This window comes from Suricata suricatta, chromosome 6 (genome assembly GCF_006229205.1).
Source record: "Suricata suricatta isolate VVHF042 chromosome 6, meerkat_22Aug2017_6uvM2_HiC, whole genome shotgun sequence".
Taxonomy (NCBI): domain Eukaryota; kingdom Metazoa; phylum Chordata; class Mammalia; order Carnivora; family Herpestidae; genus Suricata; species Suricata suricatta.
Genome location: NC_043705.1, coordinates 46,519,746 through 46,543,592, shown reverse-complemented (window position 1 = coordinate 46,543,592; position 23,847 = coordinate 46,519,746). Strand labels below are relative to the sequence as shown.

The window sequence follows — 23,847 nt, the reverse complement described above, 5'->3', positions numbered from 1 at the left end:
ATCCATAAGTCTAGTTATAAAACAAAATCAATCTAACTTATTACAGCTTATAGAAAAAGACCTACAATCATTACACAGAGCATATAAATAATGTTAACATCAAATAAGACCTTATAAAATAGAAAATAAGAAATTCTGAAATAGAACTTTAAAGACTAAAATGGTAAGTAACCCATGTATTTCATTTATACTTAACACAAAGTCTTCCTTTCCACAAATTGCCAATTACTATTAAAAAGAAAAAAAAGGCCTCAATTATATCAGCAATACTTTAAGTTTTTCCAAAATCATTAAAATTTCTTTGTTTAGGGTTTCTTACTTCAGTGGCCTGTCTCCAAACATAACTCCATTAAAAGCAAGGGCCCTTGGTACAGAATTTTGGTCTGCAAATTCCACAAAAGCAAACCGAGTTGGCTGAGTCTCATCACCTGCCATCCGCACAAACTTCACTTCTCCAACTTGTTTAAAAAATTCAAGAAGTTGATCAGCTGTCGTTGTCTGAAGAAACAAAGTCACACTTTAATAAAGTATATATTTTTTTAAATTAGGTGAATATGACTCAATCAATCGATATGACTTTTAAAAATGAGAAAAGAATAAGAGGTCCTACCAATCATTTTTCTTCTTAAATGAGTTACCTGGGAATTCAAATTGCCAACGTAGACTGTTCTCCTAATTTCATCAATTTTGGAAGGATCCACATTTCCCATAAGTGGTGGCTGTGGGATCTCTCCAAGTGTTGCAATGTTGGGGTCTAGTGCTGCTGCTGGTATAGCTCCCAAACTGCTAAGGGAAACACCCAACTATAAAAAAAGAACACAAAACATATTTTCTATTAGTATCAAATATTACCACTCTTTAATCTTAAAAAGAAACAATCAACTCAACAAGAATGGAAAGTAATTAGGGAGGCTTTTATGCCAGGTGCGTGTCTGAATAATTTAAAGTGAGGTCACAGAAGTTCTATGTGCAATTAGAAATATAACATAATTCTTTGAAAAAAAAGAATGTTTTTAATATTTGTTTATTTTTGAGAGAGAGACAGAGTGTGAGCAGGGGGGCGGGAGAGAGAGAGGGAGACACAGACTCCAAAGCAGGCTCCAGGCTCTGAGTTGTCAGCACAGAGCCCAACAGTGGGCTCGAACTTGGGAACCACGAGACCATGATCTGAGCCAAAGCTGGACACTTAACTGAATAAGCCATCCAAACACCCCATAAATACAACATAATTCCTATGTGGTATTTTAAATACTTTCAAACTTGAAACTAAAAATGAACAGTCAATTCTCATTTTCACAGTAGTTATGTACTATAAAGTTGCCATGAACTGAATTATTGAATACTGCATCATCACTCCTAGAAAAAATAAGGGCTAGGTTCCTGAAAGCTCCTGGTCACACGTTCATTACCAATAACTGCACTATCTTGCTTTATGTGTTTCTATTTAACGACACCTAACATAACCTATAACTCTGATTCATTAACACTGAGCTCGCAGCCAGCAGCACTATCAACCAGCGCTTCAGTGAACCTCATCTAACCCGTGCATTTTCTCTGTAGGGCCCATCACAGCCTTCCAGCCCTCAGGAACTTAAGAAGGCACTTCAACACTTGGGGGCTAGCTTAAAAAGCACTATCGGGGTGCCTGGGTGGCTCAGTCAGTTAAGCCTCCGACTTCGGCTCAGGTCAGATCTCACGTTCGTGGGTTCGAGCCCCGCGTCAGGCTCTGTGCTGACAGCTCAGAGCCTGGAGCCTGCTTCTAGTTCTTTGTCTCCTTCTCTCTCTGCCCCTCCCCTTCTCATGCTCTGTCTCTCTTTGTATCAAAAATAAATAAAATAAAAAAATAAAAAAAAGCACCATCAACAACAAAAACAACATAAGAAATAGAAAAAATCATGGCAGGAGACTACAAAAGGGACCATTTTTACAGCATTAGAGGTAAGATAAGAAGGCACAGTATTGCTGTTTGAACTTATCTGAAAATGCACATATCAAGCAATTCAAATTTTTCATCATTCTGTGGGTCAACAAATGACCAAAAAGTACTGCCATGTACAGATTTTGAGGTTTCAAATATATTTTAGCTAGTTGGTGAATTCACAAGTTCAGAATTCACAAATAATGAGAATTAAATGTACCCTGGGCATTCAGCAACAGTGACTCAGTTCCTAATAATTAATAATCAGGGCCCCTAACTTTTGCCAAGTTATTAACATACTCCTCATATCAACCTTAAAAGACAGATATGAATATTATGCCAATTTCACACACAAAAAAAAGATTTACAGAAGCTAATGATTTTCCCAAAGCTATTCAGCTACCAAGTGGCAAGGCAGGGCACTACTATGTACAGACTAAAACTGAAACAGGGACAAAAGTTTACCTAAAAAAAAAAAACCTAAGGGTGCCTGGGTGGCTTAGGACGGTTAAGCGTCCGGCTTCAGCTCAGGTCATGATCTCACAGTTCATGGGTTCGAGCCCCACGTCCAGGCTTTGGGCTGACAGCTCAGAGCCTGGAGCCTGCTTCGTATTCTGTGTCTCATTCTCTCTCTGTCCCTCCCCCACTCATGCTCTGTCCCTCTCTCAAAAATAAACAGTAAAAAAAAAGAAATAAATAAAATTAAAAAATAAAAAAAGAAAAGAAACCTAAAATATTAAACTTACTTATATACTCTGGTGGGAAGAGAAAGAAACCTTTGAATGATCTTTCATAACATTATTAAATTCAGTTTTTAGTTCAAGCATTAAGGAACTTTTTTTTTAAGTTTATTTATTTTGAGAGAAACAGACACAGCCTGAGTTGGGGAGGGGCACCTCGAGAGGGGGAGAGATCCCAAGCAGGCTCCATGATGCCAGCACAGAGCCCAAGCAAGCCTGAACCCCCAACCTGAGCTGAAACCAAGAATGTATGCTTAACCAAATGAGCCACCCAGGTGCCCCAAGGAACATGTATTTAATGTGAACTTAAATTAGAAAAGATAAAAGATCTCAAAATTTGAATACAGAAAATTCTGCAGAAAAGACATTTCAAGGGGGAAAAAAAACACTACAACTTTCCATTCATGCAATTTAAAAAATTTTGAGCACTGACTGTATACTGTACAAACTAAGACTAAGTAACTATCAAGGAACAAAACTTCCTAAAGGTGAACATATGTTGATGAAACAAGTATCACTTACCTTTCTCAAGTGGCCTGTGTATCATCTTTTTAAAAAATGTCAAAATCATTTCTTAACCTTCCTGAAACTAATCACTGTCTTCTAATTACCTTCAGAATAAAAATCAAACTCCTTGCCATGGCCAAAAAGCCCTATTATCAATACCCTATCTATCCCTCTAATTATCTCACATCACATACTTCCACCACCCCCATTAACAAAGCTTCAGCTACACGGACTGACATTCTATTCCTTGAAAACACAAGTTCTTCTCACCTACTGAATTTCATTTGGCGTTCCTTCTGCCAAAAAACTCTTCTCTCAGCTTCTGCCAGCCAAATCCTTCAGGCAACAGGTCACCCATCCCCTCCAAGAGGCTTTCCCTGACTTTATATAAAGCTTCAGGGACTCTCTACGACATCACTGTTTTGTTCTTCACAGCATACATTGTAATCTGTGGTATCCTGCTACTATCAGATCTTAGATTTGTTGCTCAGCATTACCATTTCAAGTTATCATAAAGTTGTATAAAATATCTTAGTTCAGAGTGAGTGATCTCTATGAATCAAGACCACCACCCTCTGAGCCCAGCTTTTCTCCATGTTTTGCTTCCATACAGACACTCCCTTTTCCCCCTCACCCCTGTCTTCTATTGTGTAAGGTACACAGATGTTTGAGGGTCACTGCGTTAAATGTGTTTCACTGTGCAAGAGAACTATTGCATCCCATTGAGTTAAATAACAAGTATGGGTTTATTACTTATCAGTTTTGCATGGATTTAAAGGATTAAACAGGCCTTTCCAGGTTGTCAATTTCTTTGATCTGCAAATTTTCTCCACTAGGACATTATATACAAAGATTTAGAATGGGCTTTTCCAAAGCATCTAATCTAACCCCTTTGTTTCTCAAATTTAAAGATCATTCAGTTCTTTGGGAACTTTTTCCTGTCCCTCTTTACTATACCATTCAGCACATACCTACGCTATTTAAATATGTTAGTCACCAATCACACACAGCTATTTGAATTTTAATTAAAATTCAGTGCCTCAGTCACAAGAGCCATGTTTCAAGTGCTCAACGCTCCATATTGCTACACTCAATACCACAGATACAGACATTCCCAGAACAGCAGGAAGTTCTGTTGAATGTGGATGCTCTGCAACCATAAAATCACCCTTCTTTTTATTAGTCTACTTTCTAGCCCTGGTCTAAGAAACTGAAGTATTCAGTTACCCTTTCAGTCTTTGACAGGTTAAAGACATCTAGACGCCTGATATAACACTTTTGCTTCCTGACACAGAAACCATGGTCTCCCTGAAGATGAAATATTCTAGACAGAGGATGAATAAGTACCAAAGTCCTAAGGCAAAAATATGCTTGTCATGTTCAAGAAAAGCAAAACCAACATGGCGAATAATCAGTAAGCTAGGAAAACAGGTAGGAAAAAGTCAGAGAGGTAAGCAGGAGCCAAGTCATAATGGGCCACTTCCCTGTTTTCTAATTCAAAATGTCCTTCATAAATTCTACTCCAAAATAATAGATATCTACAGCTGAAATAAGAGAAAACCATTTCCTCTCAAGGCAACAAATTAAAATAAAAACTTGAGGCTATCACTAGATAAACCCTAAGAATCTTCAAGATAGCAAAACAATATTGTCTAAAAAAAAAAAAAAAGTAATAATCCAGGGATTGACATGTTAAAACATACCAGAAAATAACCAAATTAAAAATTTCCAGAAAATTTCTCAAAAGCCAACTCAAACAATCAGATGTTCAATTAATAAGCATTTTCCCACTACAGATCACAATACAGGTCTCCAGCAGAACAACCTTATGTAGAAAAAGAACTAAAAACTTCAAAATTTCAAGGACCACTTTTATAACTTGGGTAAATAAACTACCATCACAGGGGCATCTTGCTGGCATAGTCAGTAGAGCTTGCAACCCTCGATCTCGAAGTCATGAGTTTGAGCACCACAATGAAGGTACAGCTAACTTTTAAAAAAAAAAAAAGGGGGGGGCGGGAGGAGGCCTGGGTAGTTCAGTTGGTGGCACGTGCAATTCTTGATCTCTGGGTTGTGAGTTTAAGCCCCACACTGGGTGAAGTGATTACTTAAAATTTTTAAAAGTAAGATAGAAAGAAAAAAGTATTTAAAAAAATTAACTATAATCATAAACCTAGTATTAGTTCACTCCCTAATAATCCAATAGCACAAAGCTAAGATACAACTTGGAATTAAGGTGAATTTTATATTTTGTCTTGCATTAATTTTTGAAGAAAAATGACCCTTCTTTAAAATAAATAGGAATAGGGGCGCCTGGGTGGCTCAGTCAGTTAAGCATCCGGCTTCTGGCTTCGGCTCAGGTCATGATCTCACGGTTCGTGGGTTCTAGCCCCACTTGGGGCTCTGTGCTGACAGCTCAGAGCCTGGAGCCTGTTTTGGATTCGTGTCTCCCTCTCTCTCTGACCCTCCCCTGCTCACGCTGTATCTCTCTGTCTCTCAAAAATAAGTAAAAAACATTTTTAAAAAATGCTTTTATGTAAATAAAATAAGATAAATAAGAAAAGAATATATAATAAAATAATAAAACAGAATCTTTTACATAAAAACCAAGAGCCCAGGAGCACCTGTGTGGTTCAGCTGGTTGAGGAAGCAAGCCCTGTCATGATCCCATGGTAGTGGGATTGATCCCTGTCTTAGGCTCTGTGCTAGCGTGGAGCCTGCCTGAGATTCTCTCTCTCCCTCTGCACCCTCTTCCACCCTCATCATGCACACATTCTCTTTCTCTCACTCTAAAAACAAACAAACAAACAAAACCCAAGAGGCCAATAACAGCAAAATCTTTTTTAACCCCTCCTAGAAATTACAAAAATGGTAATAAATTCCTATTTAATTGTACACAGTTAAAGAAAAAAACATTTTTGCCATGTTTTTACCTTGTTACATTTTCTCAGTATCAGACAAATGTTTCTCAGAGATTTATTTCCCATTACAAAGCTATGAGTCATTTTATTTTACTTTAATAAATTCAGTCTTCATGAGATGGGAAATACAGTTACCTAGATTTTCCAATTCCTCATGCCATCTAAAATGCTGAGTTTCAATAACCGATTTTCTAATGAATAATCTATTTTAGTTCTCAAATTTAATTGAATGCCAATTACTTCAGAAGTAATTCCAAAAGTCAGTTTAAGTCAGTGATAACATGGGGGGAAAATTAAGTAGACATTCTGAATCCTTTTCATTAAAAAAAAAAAAAAAAGATTTAAACAGAAATAATTTTCTAAGCTCTTTATTCAACTGATTACACAAGTGAACATAAATCCCTATCAAAAAAGGGTGTGTAATACTTACTGTAGTCAAGGGATTTGGGGTCGGAATGGGAAGCAAGCCTGCACCAGGCATTAGACTTGTCATGGTTGGAGCAGGAGCCAATAAAGAGAGGGCTTTGGACTCCTCTGGAATTTTACCTGCAGAGGCAAGTTGCAAACATTATGGAAAGCAGAAACACCACACAAACTTTACACTATGATTTTACAATTACCCTTGCACTTAAAAAAATAATAATAATAAATGAATCTATCTATCAGATCTGTATAAAGAAATAAATAAGAATTTAAGTCTTTCCTTTTATCCTGCTCTACTTAGGAAAAATAAAAGTGAGCAAAACTTCAAAGACTAACAATCTCATTAATGGAATATTATTTTAAAAATTGAATAATGTAGACAATTATTTAACACTTTGAGCTATGGGTCACCTGTACTGGAAACTTAATGTTCATGAACCAAACGATATCAAGCATGGACGCTTTCCCAGGACGGTGTTTTCGCGGTGATCGAAAGTTGTGTTACACATGACAACCGTTCGTGTTGGCTGCATCACTAATAGCACACAGAACATCAGATACAGAAAAGAAGAACATTTTTTAAAGTTTAATCCCCAGAAATGGCAAATAACCAAATTAGTCAAAAAAAAGAAAAAGAAAAAACAAATATGTGCGAATTGAAATTTGTTCCTTAATGGGTGCCCCTATCCTGGTTACTAAAATGATCTACTGGTGATGCAAACAATTTTGATAACCTTCCAATAAATTCCATTCACTTTCAAATTGAAAAAAACAAAAACCTACTGTATGTAATCAGCTTCGATTTGAAAAGGAAGTCTACACCTATCCAGTTGATAAGACATCCAGTTAATAAGAGACGCCAATTTCAAAGAATATGCCTCGGGAAACTACTAAAATTTTTGAGAGTCCCTAACAAAAAAAGTTCCCTAACCTCAGGAGACTGCTTAAACTCCTGACTTTTTGAACCAATTTATGTATCCTTGTCTAAAAAGGGGTGGTTAATGCCTAAATGTCTTGCTTATAAGCATCTTAATTGCATAATAAAAATAACAACAAAAACATTAAAATATTCTTAGACCTCAAAAAGAAAAAAAATCCCTAAACTTTATTCTAAAATAAGTTCATCAATTTGCCGTATTTATTAAACTCTAATCAATCAATTTTGGTAAGAACTGCAATTTTCACACATTTTCCCATTGTGTCCTCTCTCTCTTACCACCCCCGCTAAAATAGTTCTTAAAAAGCTGACTACAAATATCTACTTTAGAAGAACTACTTATAATTATGTGGTAGTTGGCTACACACTTCCATTATGGAGTCTTCAGAAATAATTTAAAACACAGTGTACAAAGTCACACTAAATTGGAAACAGCATATGGAGTACATTTCAAGTACCATGTTGGATTTTAGAGGTAAAAATTCTATTTAAGACAACCCGATGTACAGGGATAAATCTCTAAACAACATTATCTGCATATACCTCTAAACATGGATGGAATTACACCTTATTTATAGCAACAGAAAAATTACATTTGATTAGCTTTAACAAACGCCTTTTTCCTAAATTTTGCAACATCTAAGTCTCTATTACTTTACTAATGTCAAAAAGTTATTTTTTTATTTCATGTAAATTCTGCACAAGCACAGGATTTTTTTAAACATGCATAAATATAAATAAAATGTAGTTAGGCCTTACTGAAGACATCAAATAACAATAATTTATTTTACATTAGTTACTGGTATTAATACATGTATCTGTATATCCACATATATACTAAGCTACTTATATTTCTACCAGACCTGTTTTACATATTATTTTTCAAATGCTTATAAAACCTGAATGTACCTTGATAAATCAACTGAGGTTCCGTGGTGTAAATCTTATGGTTCATTACCCTAATGTGTATACCCAAAAAACAAATAAATAGTTTCAATCTGTTAATGTCCCCAATTTAGAATCACTTGTCAATTAAATAAGCAAGCGTGTTTACAAAAGACAGTGTAGAAAAACTACACAAAGTATTCAACACAGGCTGAAAACTGAATACTTTATATTATAAAGACTTACTTATCAACAGGTTGACTTACTCTCACTGCCTGAGTAGTAAAAAACTAATATAAATATTAAGTCTAATCGTAGGTAGGCACATGTTTTAATTCTAATTACCATTAAAGACCCTTTAAATAAAAAGTCCCATTGCTTAACTTCCAAGATAGAATTCTGTCAAATTTACCTTCCAAATACTGTCAGAGTATATAAAAGTATAAACCAAACAAGCATTTAGTATTTTTCCCAAACTATACTCCTGAAAGACAACTGAAAGGAAAAACAGCTCTCACATTATTAAAATTAAAGTACTAGTCCTAATCCTCAAAATCCATTTAGAAGCTGATAACATCTGAAAATTTTTCAAAAAATTCAAGCAGAGAAACATACATGCAAGTAAGTTTCAAGTTTCTCAAATATCCATTCCCCATGTAGGCAAGTATAAGTCCTTAATACGTCAAGGAAATAAGTTATTTTCTATAATCAGTAATTCAAAAAGGTGAAATGTTTCTGCTTGTCCTCTACCCCTAGAATGTCTTAAGAAATTTACTTATTTTCCTTGAAGATTCTGTATGCCTAAAAATCTAGGGGGAAGGATGAAAATTAGAAGCTAACAGTTGGTTTTTATAAAAGATGTAGATTTGGGAGAAAAACTGCAAAAATGTTGCAATGAGATCACAAAATGTTCCTAACAATTCTACCAGTGTTTTAGTGTTTCAAGAACAAAATGTACCTGTGCAGTCTATAATACCAATTAAGACTCACTGAGCTTCACAACACTGTATCCGAGTTTAGTTTACTATGAAAATTTATTTTATCGTAAGCTTGAGCTCTGCTAATCATCTCCCAATATAATCTGCAGCGCAATGTTATGAACCCTTAATGGAATACCATTTACAAAGAACTGGAAAACCAGCTCACAAGTTAAAGTGAAAGAGATTTAACAAAACAAAAACAAAAACAAAAACAAAAAAAAGGGGACAAAATAAAGAAAAAGAAATGAAATTAAAGTAAAACAATAAAAAACAGAGACAGGGCGTCCATCTTCTGCGGTTCAGACTCCGATCTCATTTCCCCAATGAAGGTTTCACTTGACGGCAGGTTTAGTGGCATGGCAAACAATGCCTAACTCAGGCAAGTGTAACAGGTCTGCCTTGGCCAGTCTAGTCATCTAATAATGCACAAATATCACATAGAGAAAACATACAAAACCAAATTAATAGTCAAAATCCATCTACCAGAAAATGTGGACATAAAGTTACGACTGATGATTAGGTTGACACCCTTGTTATGTTTGACCTTATCTTTTTCTAAGTGTTAACATTTATAAAAAAGAAATCTGAGATGCACGCAACAACAAAAAGGTCGTATCTGGACAAGTATAATGAAAGCATATTTTACTTTGGAATGGCATGTTTTATTAACAATAGTTAATGCTTACTCTGTATGAAACTTACACACCAAACATTACTTAAGACAGTTTTAGGGGCTTGTTACAAAACTGTCTGCATTACAAAAACAGCAAATTGAAAGAAACTGAAAAAATTTTCTTAAAACTGTTTCTATGGTTTTCTCATTTCTTTCATAATGCTGTTTCTGTGACATCAAAGAAAGAATGCAATCAGTAAGCTGAATACAAGAATGCTTATAGCACCCATCTTCTCTAAGAGAACTTACTCCATGGGAACGCCTTCCTTTGGTTTACTTCAAACTCACTGTGCTATCTCTTTTACCATAGTAATACATTATAACTTTGCTTGCAGCACATAATCAGATCTTTAAATAGCTCACTGTAACATTCTTCAGTTTCTATAAAGCTGTTCTGTGGTATTTAGTTAAACTAGTGAAAAATGTGTACCTGAACATTTCTCTAATACCAATTATTTTATCAGTTGGTGTTCTAAAATACAACTAAACTTCCATGTTCAAAACCAGTGAAATGGTCTCAAAATGGCAACACTAACAATATTCACGGGTTATAAAAATTTTGTATTTATTAATCTTTATTAACTAAAACAAACAAAAAAGGGAACCTCTTAGACACCCATAACCTTGGAAATTTAGGACAAATCACGGTCTGGGCTTCTCAAATATATAAAAAATTCAATGGATATAGCAAGGTTCCAACAAAGCAACACTGATAAATATTCTTCCTTCCAATTCAGTAATGAGCTAACAAATACAAGATCCTGTGCTGGTGATGGCATAGTTCTCAGATATAATTATGATTCCCATTTAATATACTAATTTCTTTTTCCCATGCAGTTTACCTGGCAGGAAACTGTTATGAACTTGGTATGCGGAACTAGACCATTACCAGCTCTTTTCTCACCTTGCTCTCCAATTCTGGGCTCACTGTCCACTTACAGATCAATAGATAAGGATAGATTCAGCATATAACTAACTTTAACCCATTTTTATTGCCCCTACTCCACACATGGACAAAGACTTTCAAATTTGGTATCTGAAAAAATACAGAATGTCCTATTCTGGGACTTCAAAATCAACAGCGTGGAACTCACTGCAGCTAACTAGAACACTTCTGACATCCCAGAACAGGCATTCTGAAATAAGCATAAAACTTTGTTTACCATATAATAGGTTATTTTAGTATTAACCTGGTTTCTAAAAGAGGTTGTTTGAAAACATTACAAATGAAAGCTCATTAAAGTGTTCTAGATAAATTTTTTATGCTGTAAAACATTTGCCATCCACTAGTGAAAACAAATTTTAAAGACAATTAAATTATAATAACCTAAAATCCATGTACCCATGCCATAATCTGTACTCTGAATAAAAATTAATTATACACTAGAACTGTCAAATTCAGCCTCTTGTATGTGAATGACTCTATAAACAGAAGTTACTAAAAAATAATTATTAGTAATAATTAGATCTTAAAGCAGGTTAAGTCTTAAATTTATTTAATAACTGTAAGGCTTTTGGCCTTGTTCCCATCTTCAACATCTATTTCCTTGATGGAGGCCTTGGAAAATTACTTTCCATGATTTTGTCTTCAATTACCCAACTGACCCTCCAAGAAAAGCCATTAAAATAAAAGAGTAAATTTCAGTTGCACAGCAGTCACACTGAATATAAAAAATAATTCCCCTACCAACTTAATATTTTAATTTCAGAAAGCTTCGTTTTACAACTTGCAAATTAACTATAGAAAACAAAAGCAAACCAGAGAAGCCAAGTAATTCATGAAATTTTTAAATGCTTGGCTATTAAGTCTCAAGCATACAGAAGTAGTAAGTCAACCATTTAAATATATTTTATGATTAGGTACAAATTATTTCCTTCAAATTTCATTCACACACACAAACACACACACACAGCAGAGTACTATCTACCTACCAATTTCTAGGAAAGCCAAAGGTAATAACACACAGAACAGAGATTACAATAATAGAAAAAAAACACGTAAGATACCAACCTTCTGCACAAGGCACAACTATCAGAGCTCTGTCAATAAAAACCGTGTTAGTTAGATGCTGGGCCACGCCAACACTTGATGGGTCACGAAACTTAACATAACATACTTTGGAAGAAAAAGCAAGAGGTGTATTGCTGCAAAATAAAAAGAAAAACAATTGGACTAATAAACATTTGGTTGGTTTCTTCATTTTCATTTGAAATTTCTTTCTTAGATGTTAACATAGTCTTATATAATCAAGACAAGAGTTTTGATTGCTAAGGATCATTAAGACATGAAAATGCAAAACTTAGCCTTTTTAAAATGTTTACTTAAATTCCAATAGTTAACATACAGTGTAGTAACAGTTTCAGGTGTACAACAGAGTGATTCAACACTTCTATACATCACCTGGTGCTCATCACAGCACGTGCGCGCCTTAACCCCGGCACCTATTTGACCCATCCCCTCGCCCCACAGCTCCTCTGGTAACCATTAGCTTTTTCTCTACAGGTAAGAGTCAGTTTCGCGGTTTGTCTTTCCTTTTCCCTTTGCTTGTTTGTTCTGTTTCTTAAATTCCACATGAGTGAAATCACACAGTATTTGTCTTTCTCTGACTGACTTGTTTCATTTAGCACAATACTGTTTAGCTCCATTTATGTCACTGCAAATGGCAAGATTTCATTTTTTTTATTTGAGTAATATTCCACTGTGTGTAGGTGTGTATCTTCTTTATTCATTCATCAGTCAGTGGGACATTTGTGCTACTTCCGCAATTTGGCTATAAACATCAAGGTGCTTACATGTAACTCTTTGAATCAGTATTCTTGTATTCTTTGGATAAATACCTAGTAGTACAATTGCTGGGTGGTAGGGTAGTTCTGTTTTTAACTTTTTGAGGAACCTCCATACTATTGTCCAGTGTGGCAAACACCTGGCAAAACTTCATCTTTTAAGGGAAATTTGTCTGCAAAGACCAACAGAAATTTAGGAAGGCCTAGCATCTCACTGTAAAAACTTGAAATGTAAATTAATGAGTACTTAGAGTAAAACGTGAAAACAGCTGATTTAACCCAAAAATGTCCAACCAGTACACCATCAACAGGCAAAATCACTTTATAGAAGCCCTAATCCTCAAGACTTCAAATTCTGTAACCATTTCCAACACTTCCAACTAAAAACTTCTCCAAAATCTCAGAGACAGACATCACGGTATGAAAATTAAGGTGTTTTGCATATACTAGACTGCTTTATCCTAGGCAGCATTGTGGTTTTCTAGACAAAAGATTTTACCAACAAAATTTTACATATTTTATATGCAAAAAAGCAACCAGATTCACTTTAACCTAGGCAAGGCTATAGTAAAAAGGAACCAGACACAGCTCAGATGAAAGCAGTTTTTCCATAATACGAACCCATCTCCTTAGATTCCAAAATATACTATCCTCAGTGATGACCATTTTGTCAATCTGTCCGTGATTATTTTCAATTAAAGTCTATAAATGTCTTTAGCAGAGCGCCTGGGTGGCTCAGTCAGTTGGGCGTCTGGCTTCGGCTCAGGGCATGATCTCACGGTTCGTAGGTTCGAGCCCCACGTCAGGCTCTGTGCTGACCACTAGCTCAGAGCCTGGAGCTGTCTTCCAATTCTGTGTCTCCCTCTCTCTCTGACCCTCTCCTGCTCACGCTGTCCCTCTCTCTCTCAAAAAAAATAAAACATTAAAAAAATTTTTAATAAAAAATTAAAAAAGTGTTTTTAGCAAGTAAAAAACCACTGAAGCTAAATATATACCTAATATATAATATATACAGTACTTTAAAGCATTAAGATACTTCACACTAAAATAAGAGAGACCATGAGCATGCCTGGGTGGCTCAGTCAGTTAAGCGTCCAACTTTGGCTTAGGTCAGGATCTCACGTCTCTAATCTCCTATCTTGTGGGTTCAAGCCCTGCAGTGGCCTCTGTGCTAACAGTTCAGAGCCTGGAGCCTGCTTCAGAGTCTGTGTCTCCCTCTCTATGCCCCTCCTCTACTTGCACCGTGTCTCTCTCTCTCAAAAAGAAATAAACATTAAAAAATAAACAGGGGCGCCTGGGTGGCTCAGTCGGTTAAGCCTCCGGCTTCAGCTCAGGTCAGATCTCACGTTCGTGGGTTCGAGCCCCGCATCAGGCTCTGTGCTGACAGCTAGTTCAGAGCCTGGAGCCTGCTTCCGGTTCTGTGTCTCCTTCTCTCTCTGCCCCTCCCCCTCTCATGCTCTGTCTCTCTCTGTATTAAAAATAAATAAAACTTTTAAAAAATTAAAAAATAAAAAATAAAAAATAAACAGAGAGACCATTTGAATAATATCATACATGCCTTTTGTAGTAAGTCATTTAGTTTACAAAACAGTTCAAGGAAGCTGACCATAATCCTAACCCTAGTTAATGGCAAAACTGGGATGTAAGTCTAAGTCTAATCATCTAAATCCAAATCTCATGCAACCTTAATCATGCAACTAATCTAGAATTTTAAAAGCATTTTAATATACTATTTAATTAGCAATTCCACAAAGAAAAGCCGTTTTTAAAATTAATCTTTCACATAAAGCAACAAATCTTGATAATGGTTATACATATTAATGCTATTAATAAAATACTGTGATAACAAAACTATTTGCATTTAGAACCTGAAACTATCTATACTATTATTAACATATATAGAGTAATAAAAGGTGACAAAATCAAACTACCTCTCTCACCCAACCCAAATGAATTCACTCCTGCCTAAGGCTATCCAAAGGCTATCCAATTCAAGCACACTCCAACACTGCCTACACGCAACCCCAAACATCTAAGACCAGCACTTCATGAACTTGTCACTTAAGTAAAAACATTCACCTCTAGACTTAACTCACCACTACATTACCAAATCTCTAATTTACCTTTCTTGAGCTTTAGACTCCCAGATCTAAGTGCTCGCAGGCCATATTACACTGTGATGGTCACGGGGCCCATCCCCAAAAACTTACTGAGTCTAAAATAAATTCATCATCCCTCTTCCTCACCAATCCTGGTCCCTGTCTTATACTTCATCTCTCAGTTAAAAATACTACTGTATTACCCAAGTTATAAACCTGGGAGTCACTAAATGTAACCGTCATTAGTAAAGTTCCCTAAACATTTCCATATCTCTTCTGGCTACATGGTAAAATTCCATTTCTGTGTTCCCTGAAGTTAAGTGTGGCTATGCAACTTGTTTCGGCCAATCAAATATGAGCAGAACTGACATTCAGGAGCTCTGAGGGCCATGGCTTGGCTCTCTTCCTCTGCCACAGTGACCAGCCACATTCAAGAAATGGGTGCTGCTGCATCAGCTTCACCCCAGAGAGAGTGACCACAATGAGTAGAGTTCCCTACTCCGCAACCTTAGCATAAAAAATAATTTGTTTTTACAAAACTACTGAGATTTGGGGGTTGTTTCCAACCTTGACTCTCAGGCTTCATCTTCTTCATTAAGTTCTTTGAAGACTGTATCCCAAATATGTGTACACATTAATTCTTTTATCACTGCCTTAATTCTGGCCCTCATCATTTCTCACCCAGATTATTACGATGGCTCCTAAAAAAACACCACAATGACTCCAATCTGAACTCCTTAATAACAGTCTTTCACAAAAGCTGCCAGAGTGATCTTTCTAAACCCTAAATTCTGTCATGTCATCCCACTGCTTAAATTTCCTCAAAGACACGCTTCTGTCACTGCTTTATCATATAAATTCACTCCAAAATCCAGGCATTAGAAATACTTGTGGTTTCCAGAACACATTGTGAATATCTAGGCCATCTTTGCACATGTTGCTCCATCTGCCTATGATATGCTACCTCCCTTTCTGAGTGTTAATTCTACTTTTCTTTAAGGCTTAAATTTCCAAATCTCTTGGAAAGCCATTTTAAGATATCTGATTAGGTACCCCTCCTACACTTGCTACCAAGACATTCTATCCACTCTCAACACAGGCCTTATCAGTTTCCTCAGGTGAAACCCTCAACAGATTTTGGAGGCCTCTAGTCACAAGTGATTGGTCACATGACACAAGGGCCCATTTCACTGACTAACCAAAGGCCTATCACTTGGATGGCTTGAACAAATGAACTTGCAACAATCAGATTCTCTCTCTTGGGCTGAAAAGTCACTTAGCGTCAGGACTTGGGCTAGATGCCAGATGACCGAGCACAAAATAAGTCTGTAAAGAAAATAGAGCAGATACACAGAAACACACTGAGCGGACAATAAAGCCTCTGAGAAGAGGCAGATAATCACCGTGGATGCTGGTATCTTTCTGGTTCTCAGTCCCAGTTCCCGTGCAGCCCGCCTATACTACAGTCTTTATTCAATTGAGAGAAATAGGTATCTTTTTAATAAATTTACCTCCTCTTGAGCCAGAATGGGTAGCACGGTTTCTGTCTTTTACAACCCTCCCCCCCAAAAATGTGTAATTAAAATGCCCTAGCAATTACAAATATACTCTATTTTAGCACTGAAATTTTCAAAAGCCTAACAAACCAGTGAGACGACATTCCTAAACTGACAGATCCTTCTGGGAAAGAATGCAAACCTAAATCATCACTGTTGAAAAATAAAAATGCATTTTCCAATACCCCTTAGAACCCACATCACTACAAATTTAAAATATCCAGAGGACCAGGAAATAGGACACTGATTAGTAAAGCAACTAAGATAGGCTACCAATACCGAGATCTGAGAAGCCCAGGAACTGGTTTGAAAAGGTTGATCTGTGCTGACCCAACATTATCATGAAGGAGTGTGGACTCTAGGCATGGCTACCCCAGCGCTCTAAGAAATTCTATGTAGCTTTAGCTCCAATTACCTTTCTAAAAATACAAAGTAAAGTTCAACTTATATTTAACACTTTTATTATGAACATTATAATCTAAAATAAAATACAGTGGCAAGCCTAAATACAGATGATGAATTCCTCAACTAATGTGTATTTATTTATAAGTCATCGTTTCCAACTTTTGTACTTACATCTTTCATTCTAATAAATCTAAACTTTTAAATAGATTTACGTTTTTAATTAAATAGAACTGTTATTTTTAAATGTAATTTTGGGGGCTCCAGGATGACTCAGTCAGTTAAGCATCCAACTCGTGATTTTGGCTCAGGTCATTATCTCACAGTTCATGAGCTCAGAGCCCAGCAAAGGACTGTGCTGACAACATGGAGCCTGCTTGGGATTCCCTGTCTCCTGTTTCCCTCTCTCTCTGCCCCTACCCTCCGCTGCTTGCACGTGCTCTGTCTCTCTCTCAAAAATAAACTTACTAAAATACATAGATAAAAGTAATTCTGACCTAGAATTTTTATTTTTTTTTAATTTAAAAAACTTTTTATTTTAGAGAGAGAGAACCGGGGAGAGGTGTAAAGAGAGAGAATCTTGAGCAGGACCTGCACTCGGCACGGAGCCCAACACAGGGCTCCATCTCACACCCCTGCAAGCATGACCTGAGCAGAAATCCAGAGTCTGACGCTCAACCAAGCCACCCAGGCCCCCCAAGAGTTTAAATTTTAAAAGGATATTACACATTCCATTTGTTCTAAATGCATGCTTCTGAAGAAAGTGACAGATACAGATTTTACTTTAACCTCATTTGCTGAATCCAACTTTTTTTTCATTTTTTCCATTTTTTTTAAATGCTTATTGATTTTTAAGAAAGACAGAGTACAAGTGGGGAAGGGGCAGAAAGAGGGAGACACAGAATATGAAGCAGGATCCAGGATCCCAGCTATCAGCACATAGCCAGAGCTGTCACCACAGAGCCTGACACGGGCTCGAACTCACCAACGGTGAGATCAGGACTTGAGCTGAAGCCGGACACTTAACCGACTGAACCACTCAGGTGCCCCTGTTTCTTTTTTAACTGCAAAACCTTCTACAATCGTTTTTCAAAAAAATCAGAAATTTCTGACTAGGACTTCAATGCAGAATTTACAAAACCAACTTTTTGAGCATCAGTTAAATTGTGTGGGCCCTAACTGGTTATTTTGGTTTTCTTTAAACAGGTAATGGCGCTGTACAATCTTTTTTAAAGTCAATACAGTAGCAATACACCCAGGATTGTCACTTCTATCAAAAGGGACATAGTCCAAAGCATGGACAAAGTACACAGACTTCCGTATAAAAATATTAACTGACACATAATTTATAACAGCGTTTTTCAGGACTCCAGTGGTACTTTGGATGGTGCCATTTTTCCTTATGTTAAGATCTTTTTATGAATCATTGACACTTGCCCACCAAATGCCAGAAGGCACTCCAATCATTGTTTACAATCAAAAATACACATTTCTAACTAAAATCCACGGGCTCAAAACACCAAAAAAGGAACCAATATATCCAGTGACAGAATTTCAAAAACACATTTAAGACATAATCACAGTCTTTAAAATGTTATTACTTTAAGACACAGCAATATGAAAAAATGACCACACACTGAATGTAAAAAGGTTACCACCAGTGTATAAATCCTTCGGTTACACTATATGAAAATAAGCGCATATAAAAAGGGTTGCAGGCAAATACATGAAAATGAAGAGGTTTTGATAGGATGGTAGGATCATTAAGTGTTGTTTCTTTTTTGCTATTTCTCAAAAAATGACTATACTGATTCTACTGATTTTTTAAACTAAATAAATAAGTAGTTGACACATTTTCCCCTTGCTTGTTAATACTTCTGGAAACCTCACAGGTGAAGAAAACCAGCAAGCAAAAAATTCAACATAGGTGTTGATGTTAGAAATGGTGTTGGAAATCAGAATAGGATTACCCTTTGGGGGTGCATCATTTGAAGGGGACACTGGGAAACTTCTAAGGTGCAGATAAGCCTGATGTGGATGCTGATTACACAGGTATGTTCGCTTTGTGAAAATTCATCAAGCTGCATGTTTACCCATTCATTTTTCTGTATGTATATCTAAAGAAAATAAGGTTACTAAAAAAACTACAAAAAAATTTCTTATTGATGTGAAAAGGCTTCCATGACATGATATTCATTTGCTGTGCAAGTTAAGATTTAAAAAATGAAAACAAAAAACAAAAAAAAAAACCACTTTCTGGATATTTATCAACCAGGCAGCAAAAAAAAAAAAAAAGAAAAAAAAAGATCACAAATGAGAATTGTCAACATATACAATGAATGTTTACACTAATTCTCAATGTTTAAAAATTAAAAACTGGATCACTGCCTCATTTTATTAAATTTAAAATGTGAATTATCATATTAGCAACTGAATTCTTAAAATCTTAATGAGAAACAATTTTCTCATTCTATTAAAGAAATGTATTTCCAAATTTAAAACAAGTGAAACGCTACTCAGCTTCCAAACATTAATAAAAGATGGTTTCTGGGACATTGCAAAACAATCATCTATCTTCAATACAACTACTACTGTTGCAATGTTACCTGTTTCAGCTCAAATCTACAAATACATTTTTAATACAAAGATCAGGTTATGACAACTTCATTATATAGCAGAAAGCACATTGTTAAAGCATGGCAATATTTTTTGAAAAACAGAAATTAGGGACTGCACTTAAGAAAAAACTGATTTAAGAATTATCCCTGGCCCATATGTGTTATATTTAGGTTACAATTTGGCAAAATGATTACAATTTGTGACACACTAACTCCACTATGTTTAATAGCTTTTTATTCCTTTCGACTTTTAAACAGCCCATTTATCTAACTTCAAAAAACAGCCCATTACTGAGTGTCAGATTATAACTGGCAGCATATTGGCACCCTAACCCTGGTTTTAACTATGAAAGTGGTATTATGTTGGCACTGAACAGTATTCTGTGATACATTTCTTCTACCTTTGACACACCGTATTATTACAACCTTGAAAGCAAGGTTAGTATACAAGGATTCATGTACAAAATTTTACTGCAGGACTCCAACTCCCAACGGTACAGCACTCCTCCAAATACTACTCAGTTATTAAGAAACATTCTGAATGCTTAAATTAAGAGATAACAGAAAGCATTTTCACAAGTTAAGGAAGATATTCAAGCTATATATGCCACGGCTAGCCCATAAATATGTAGGTGCATGCACTTAGGAAGTATCCTTGAACAAAAAAAAAAAAAAAAATCACCTGAATCGAATCAATGTAAACAATCTAATCTGAAACAATCTAACTGCAGATTATGCATCATTCTACAAAACAAACTACAAGGTATCAATGTCATGAAAGATTTTTTTAACAAGGTGACAGTGGACTGTTCTAGATTAAAGGAGGTAGCAACTAAATGCAATGGGTGGTTTCTGATTATAATCTAGATCAAAAAAAGAAAAAAACAGGATTATAATAATTGGTTAAATTTAAATATGACTACTTATTGTATCCACCAATGTTAAATTTCTTACACATGTTAATAGTACTATGGTAACGTAGGAAAATGTATCTGTTCTGAAGAGAGAGACTTAAGTGTTAAGAAAAAAAATAATCATGCAGTCTGCAACTACTTTGAAAAAGATGGGAAGAAAGAGGAAGGGTAGAGGGTGTAGATACCTAGAGGGGAGACAGAGAACAAAATTCAACAGGTAGAGAAAGAATACAGGTGAAGGAAACGTGGATGTTATTTTTTCAACGTTTCCTTATGCATTAAATATTTCAGAAGAAAATGTAGAGAAAAACTTTAAAAAGTAAAATTTAAATGCAAACGCCAACTTTTACTAGTATCTTATTCGGTAGCAATGCGATATACTTACACATTAAGAAACAGAAAGAAAAACAGGTCTACATGGATCATTATGAAATAAACCAAAAAGTCGAACATGCTTATTTTTTGAAAGAAAAAAGTCCTGGGCAACTACTAGCACCTCCTTCAAAGGATTCTGACACAATGAGCAAAATATTATTTTAAGATTCGAAGCTCTATCTTTAAAAAGAAAAGTTTATGCGTGTAAGGACGTGAACCCGTAAACCCTTACAAATTCTGTGAGTACATAGTACTATACAAGGAAAATCTTACTTCAAAATACATACTTGGGAAGTGGCCGCAAGCTCTGAGTGCCAATGAAAATCTGGACTTTTAGAGCATACTGCAGGGATAATCCTGCACCGACTAATACTTTTTCTGAAAGGCTTAGGACAGTGTGACCTTGAAAGCGGAAATTTTAATCCGCTGCCAAAAGGGCGAATAGACATGATCTTTAACAACATGGATGGGCTCGGTCAGATTAGACAAGAAGATGCTAAATTCGAGAATACCACCCTACGGAAAAAATGGTAGCCCTAATTCCAATTTGCCTTCAGCCACAGGTTTTCTAATCAGCACCCATGGCCTGACACTAAGGGCCTAACCAGAGGACAGTTTCTCCCGCGCGGTCTCCGCGATTTTCACATTGCAAAAACGCTAACAGGCGTTTGCCATGAGGACTATTCCGGGCCCACCTGCGGCCATCTTAAGTTCGGGAAGAAAAAGGAAAAAGGGGAGACACTGAAAACGAGGACCCAACGGAGACCACAAATCGGGGAGGCACCAAAAAAACAACTTCTCTACATTCTCTTTAAGGGCTCGGTGCAGAGGTTAACCCCCAAAGTCCGACTAACAAGGCGAGCATAACCGCAGGGCCCCCGCAACCGGGTGCCCTAATCAAACATGGGCACCAAGGTAAGCCCGGGCGGTCACGTGACGGGCACGGCGCGCCCCCGTCCGCGCTCTCCCCCACGCCTCGGTGCCCGAGGTCTCTATGGCGCCCGCGCCCTTCCCCCAGCCAGGCTCAAGCACTTACTCCGGGGGGTAGAGCCGCAGCTCCTCTATTTCTCCTACGAAGGAAAAAAGCGTACGCATCTGCTCGCTGGTCACCGCCGAGGACAGATTGGTCACCTGAATTACCGCCGTAGGGGTGAGGCCGAAGCCTAAAGCCAAACCGAAGCCGCCGCCGGGATTCATCCCGACCCGCTGCTGCTGTCTCCCGCTCCCCAACGTCTACGACGCGTCAGCGACGGAGCCGGGAAAGCGAAGTACGCGCGGCCGCGAGCGCGCTCCCGCTGGCGAATTCACGGAGGCGGGCAGGTCTAGCCGTCCATTCCGCAACTCCCCTGCTCCCAGGGCTGCGCGCGCCGGCCGGAAGCGTCGCCCCGGCAACCCGGCGGGTCGGCGGAGGCAGTGCCTGGGGTTCTTGGGTCCCTGAGGCCGGGCCACCTCTTAGCCCTGTACTCGTCAGAATTTTTATCAGCTCCCTATACCCCAGCTTCAGCTGAATCAAATTTCTGTGCTCCCATAAACGGGGAGACCCAGGTCTTCCCGGTCTTTACCCTAGGTAGAAATGGGGAACCAAGAGGCCTGGCCTGCTGGTCCGGGGCTGTAAAAGAGGAATGACTCTTGGGCATCTTAGTCTGATGCTTGACCAAACTATCCAAGTCTCTATCGCGTACTGGTGGCTTCCCCGCCCCAACTATTGAAAACATTGGTTGGCATCCTAATTCAAAAGCAACTTGGGTGAGGTGCCTGGGTGGCTCAATCGGTTGAGTGTCCGGCTTCGGCTCAGGTCATTATCTCACCGTTCAAGGGTTCGAGCCCCGCGTCAGGTTCTGCTGACAGCTAGCTCGGAGCCTGGAACCTGTCTTCGAATTCTGTGTCTCCCTCTCTCTCTGACCCTCCCCTGCTCACGCTGTAACTCTGTCAAAAATAAATAAAACACTAAAAATAATTTTTTAAAAAACTTGGGAAAATTTACACAACGTTTAAGTTCCTATTGAATTAAGGAAGGAGGCCGTAAGACGAAGCCTCTGCAGCGGTTGTTTATTCGCCATTTATTCGCTCATTTCGCAGATAATGAATATTTACTGAGCATTACATACCACTGTTTGACAAGGGCACATAAAAGACGGCCCACGTAGAACTTGGAACTTAATGAGGGACAACCAGGTCTATGAAACTAGGGCAGCTTCTCCCAAAATGCCATCCCCAGAACCCTGAGGGTCCTCAAGGCCTTTTCTGACCGTCCGCAAGGTCAAAGTAATTTTCAATATAATGCTAAGACTTTGTTGACCTTTTTCACTTATTTGGCATTTGCACTGAGGATGTAAAAGCAAGACAAGGCACTGCTGGCACCTTAGCAGGAATCAAGGCTGTGGCACCATATTGCACAAAGAGTGGTAGATTTTGTATTCTTCACCTCCTTGCAATCATAGCATACAAAATTTAAGACTGTTTAAGTAGGGGTATCTGGGTGGTCCAGTCTCTTGAACTCCCAAATTTTGCTCTGAGGTCATGATCTTTCGGTGTGTGTTGGAATCCGTTATAGGACTGTGTACTGATAGCTCAGAGCCGGGAGCCTCCTTCAGATTCTGTGACTCTCTGTCCCTCCTGGGCTTTTGCTGACTCTCTCTCTCTCTTTCTCTCAAGAAATAAACAAAAAAAGAAAAGATTGTTTAAATAAACTAAGTGTGTCCTTGACAAAGCAGTGAAAATTATTAATTTCATTAAATCTTCACCCTAGCATACACATCTTTTTAATATGTGTGAAGAAATGTTGCATACTGAACATGCATGCCCAAGTACGAGTTGTCTCCAGAAAAAGCATTCACACAAAACTACAAATTTTGCAAAACCTGTATACACCCCCTTATGTTACCGCTTTACAGTAAAGTCTCTTCTGTTACAAAATTATAGTGATATTAACACATGTATTTTTTTGACATTTTATAATGAAATATGTGAACATTTGGAAGATCTCTACAACTCAATGAACAACTATTTTCAGAATAACCAGTGCATGCTATTACAAAATCAAAATGACTCATCAAAGTGGAAGATAGATCTATGTATTTTAATGTAGCAGAATATGAAAAGTTAATTGATACAG

The 23,847-nt window shown here is 37.3% G+C and overlaps 1 protein-coding gene across 6 annotated transcripts in view; it reads right to left on the bottom strand.

Annotated features, from left to right (window-relative positions):
• Positions 1-22,084, bottom strand: part of SREK1 (splicing regulatory glutamic acid and lysine rich protein 1) — a 51,824-nt gene extending 29,740 nt beyond the window's left edge. For 4 of the 6 annotated variants that reach the window (XM_029942354.1, XM_029942355.1, XM_029942356.1 and 1 more), the window contains exons 1-5: positions 21,769-22,084; positions 11,996-12,129; positions 6,517-6,632; positions 639-803; positions 320-498 (exon numbers count right to left, since the gene is read on the bottom strand). In XM_029942354.1, the coding sequence (XP_029798214.1) occupies positions 320-498; positions 639-803; positions 6,517-6,632; positions 11,996-12,129; positions 21,769-21,929 (755 nt within the window). In that variant the 5' untranslated portion in view covers positions 21,930-22,084. Of the gene's footprint in view, positions 1-319; positions 499-638; positions 804-6,516; positions 6,633-6,920; positions 7,045-8,355; positions 9,722-11,995; positions 12,130-21,768 lie in introns of those variants that run through there. The other 2 variants (XM_029942358.1, XM_029942359.1) reach the window with 2 other exon arrangements.
• Positions 22,085-23,847: the final 1,763 nt, after the last annotated feature.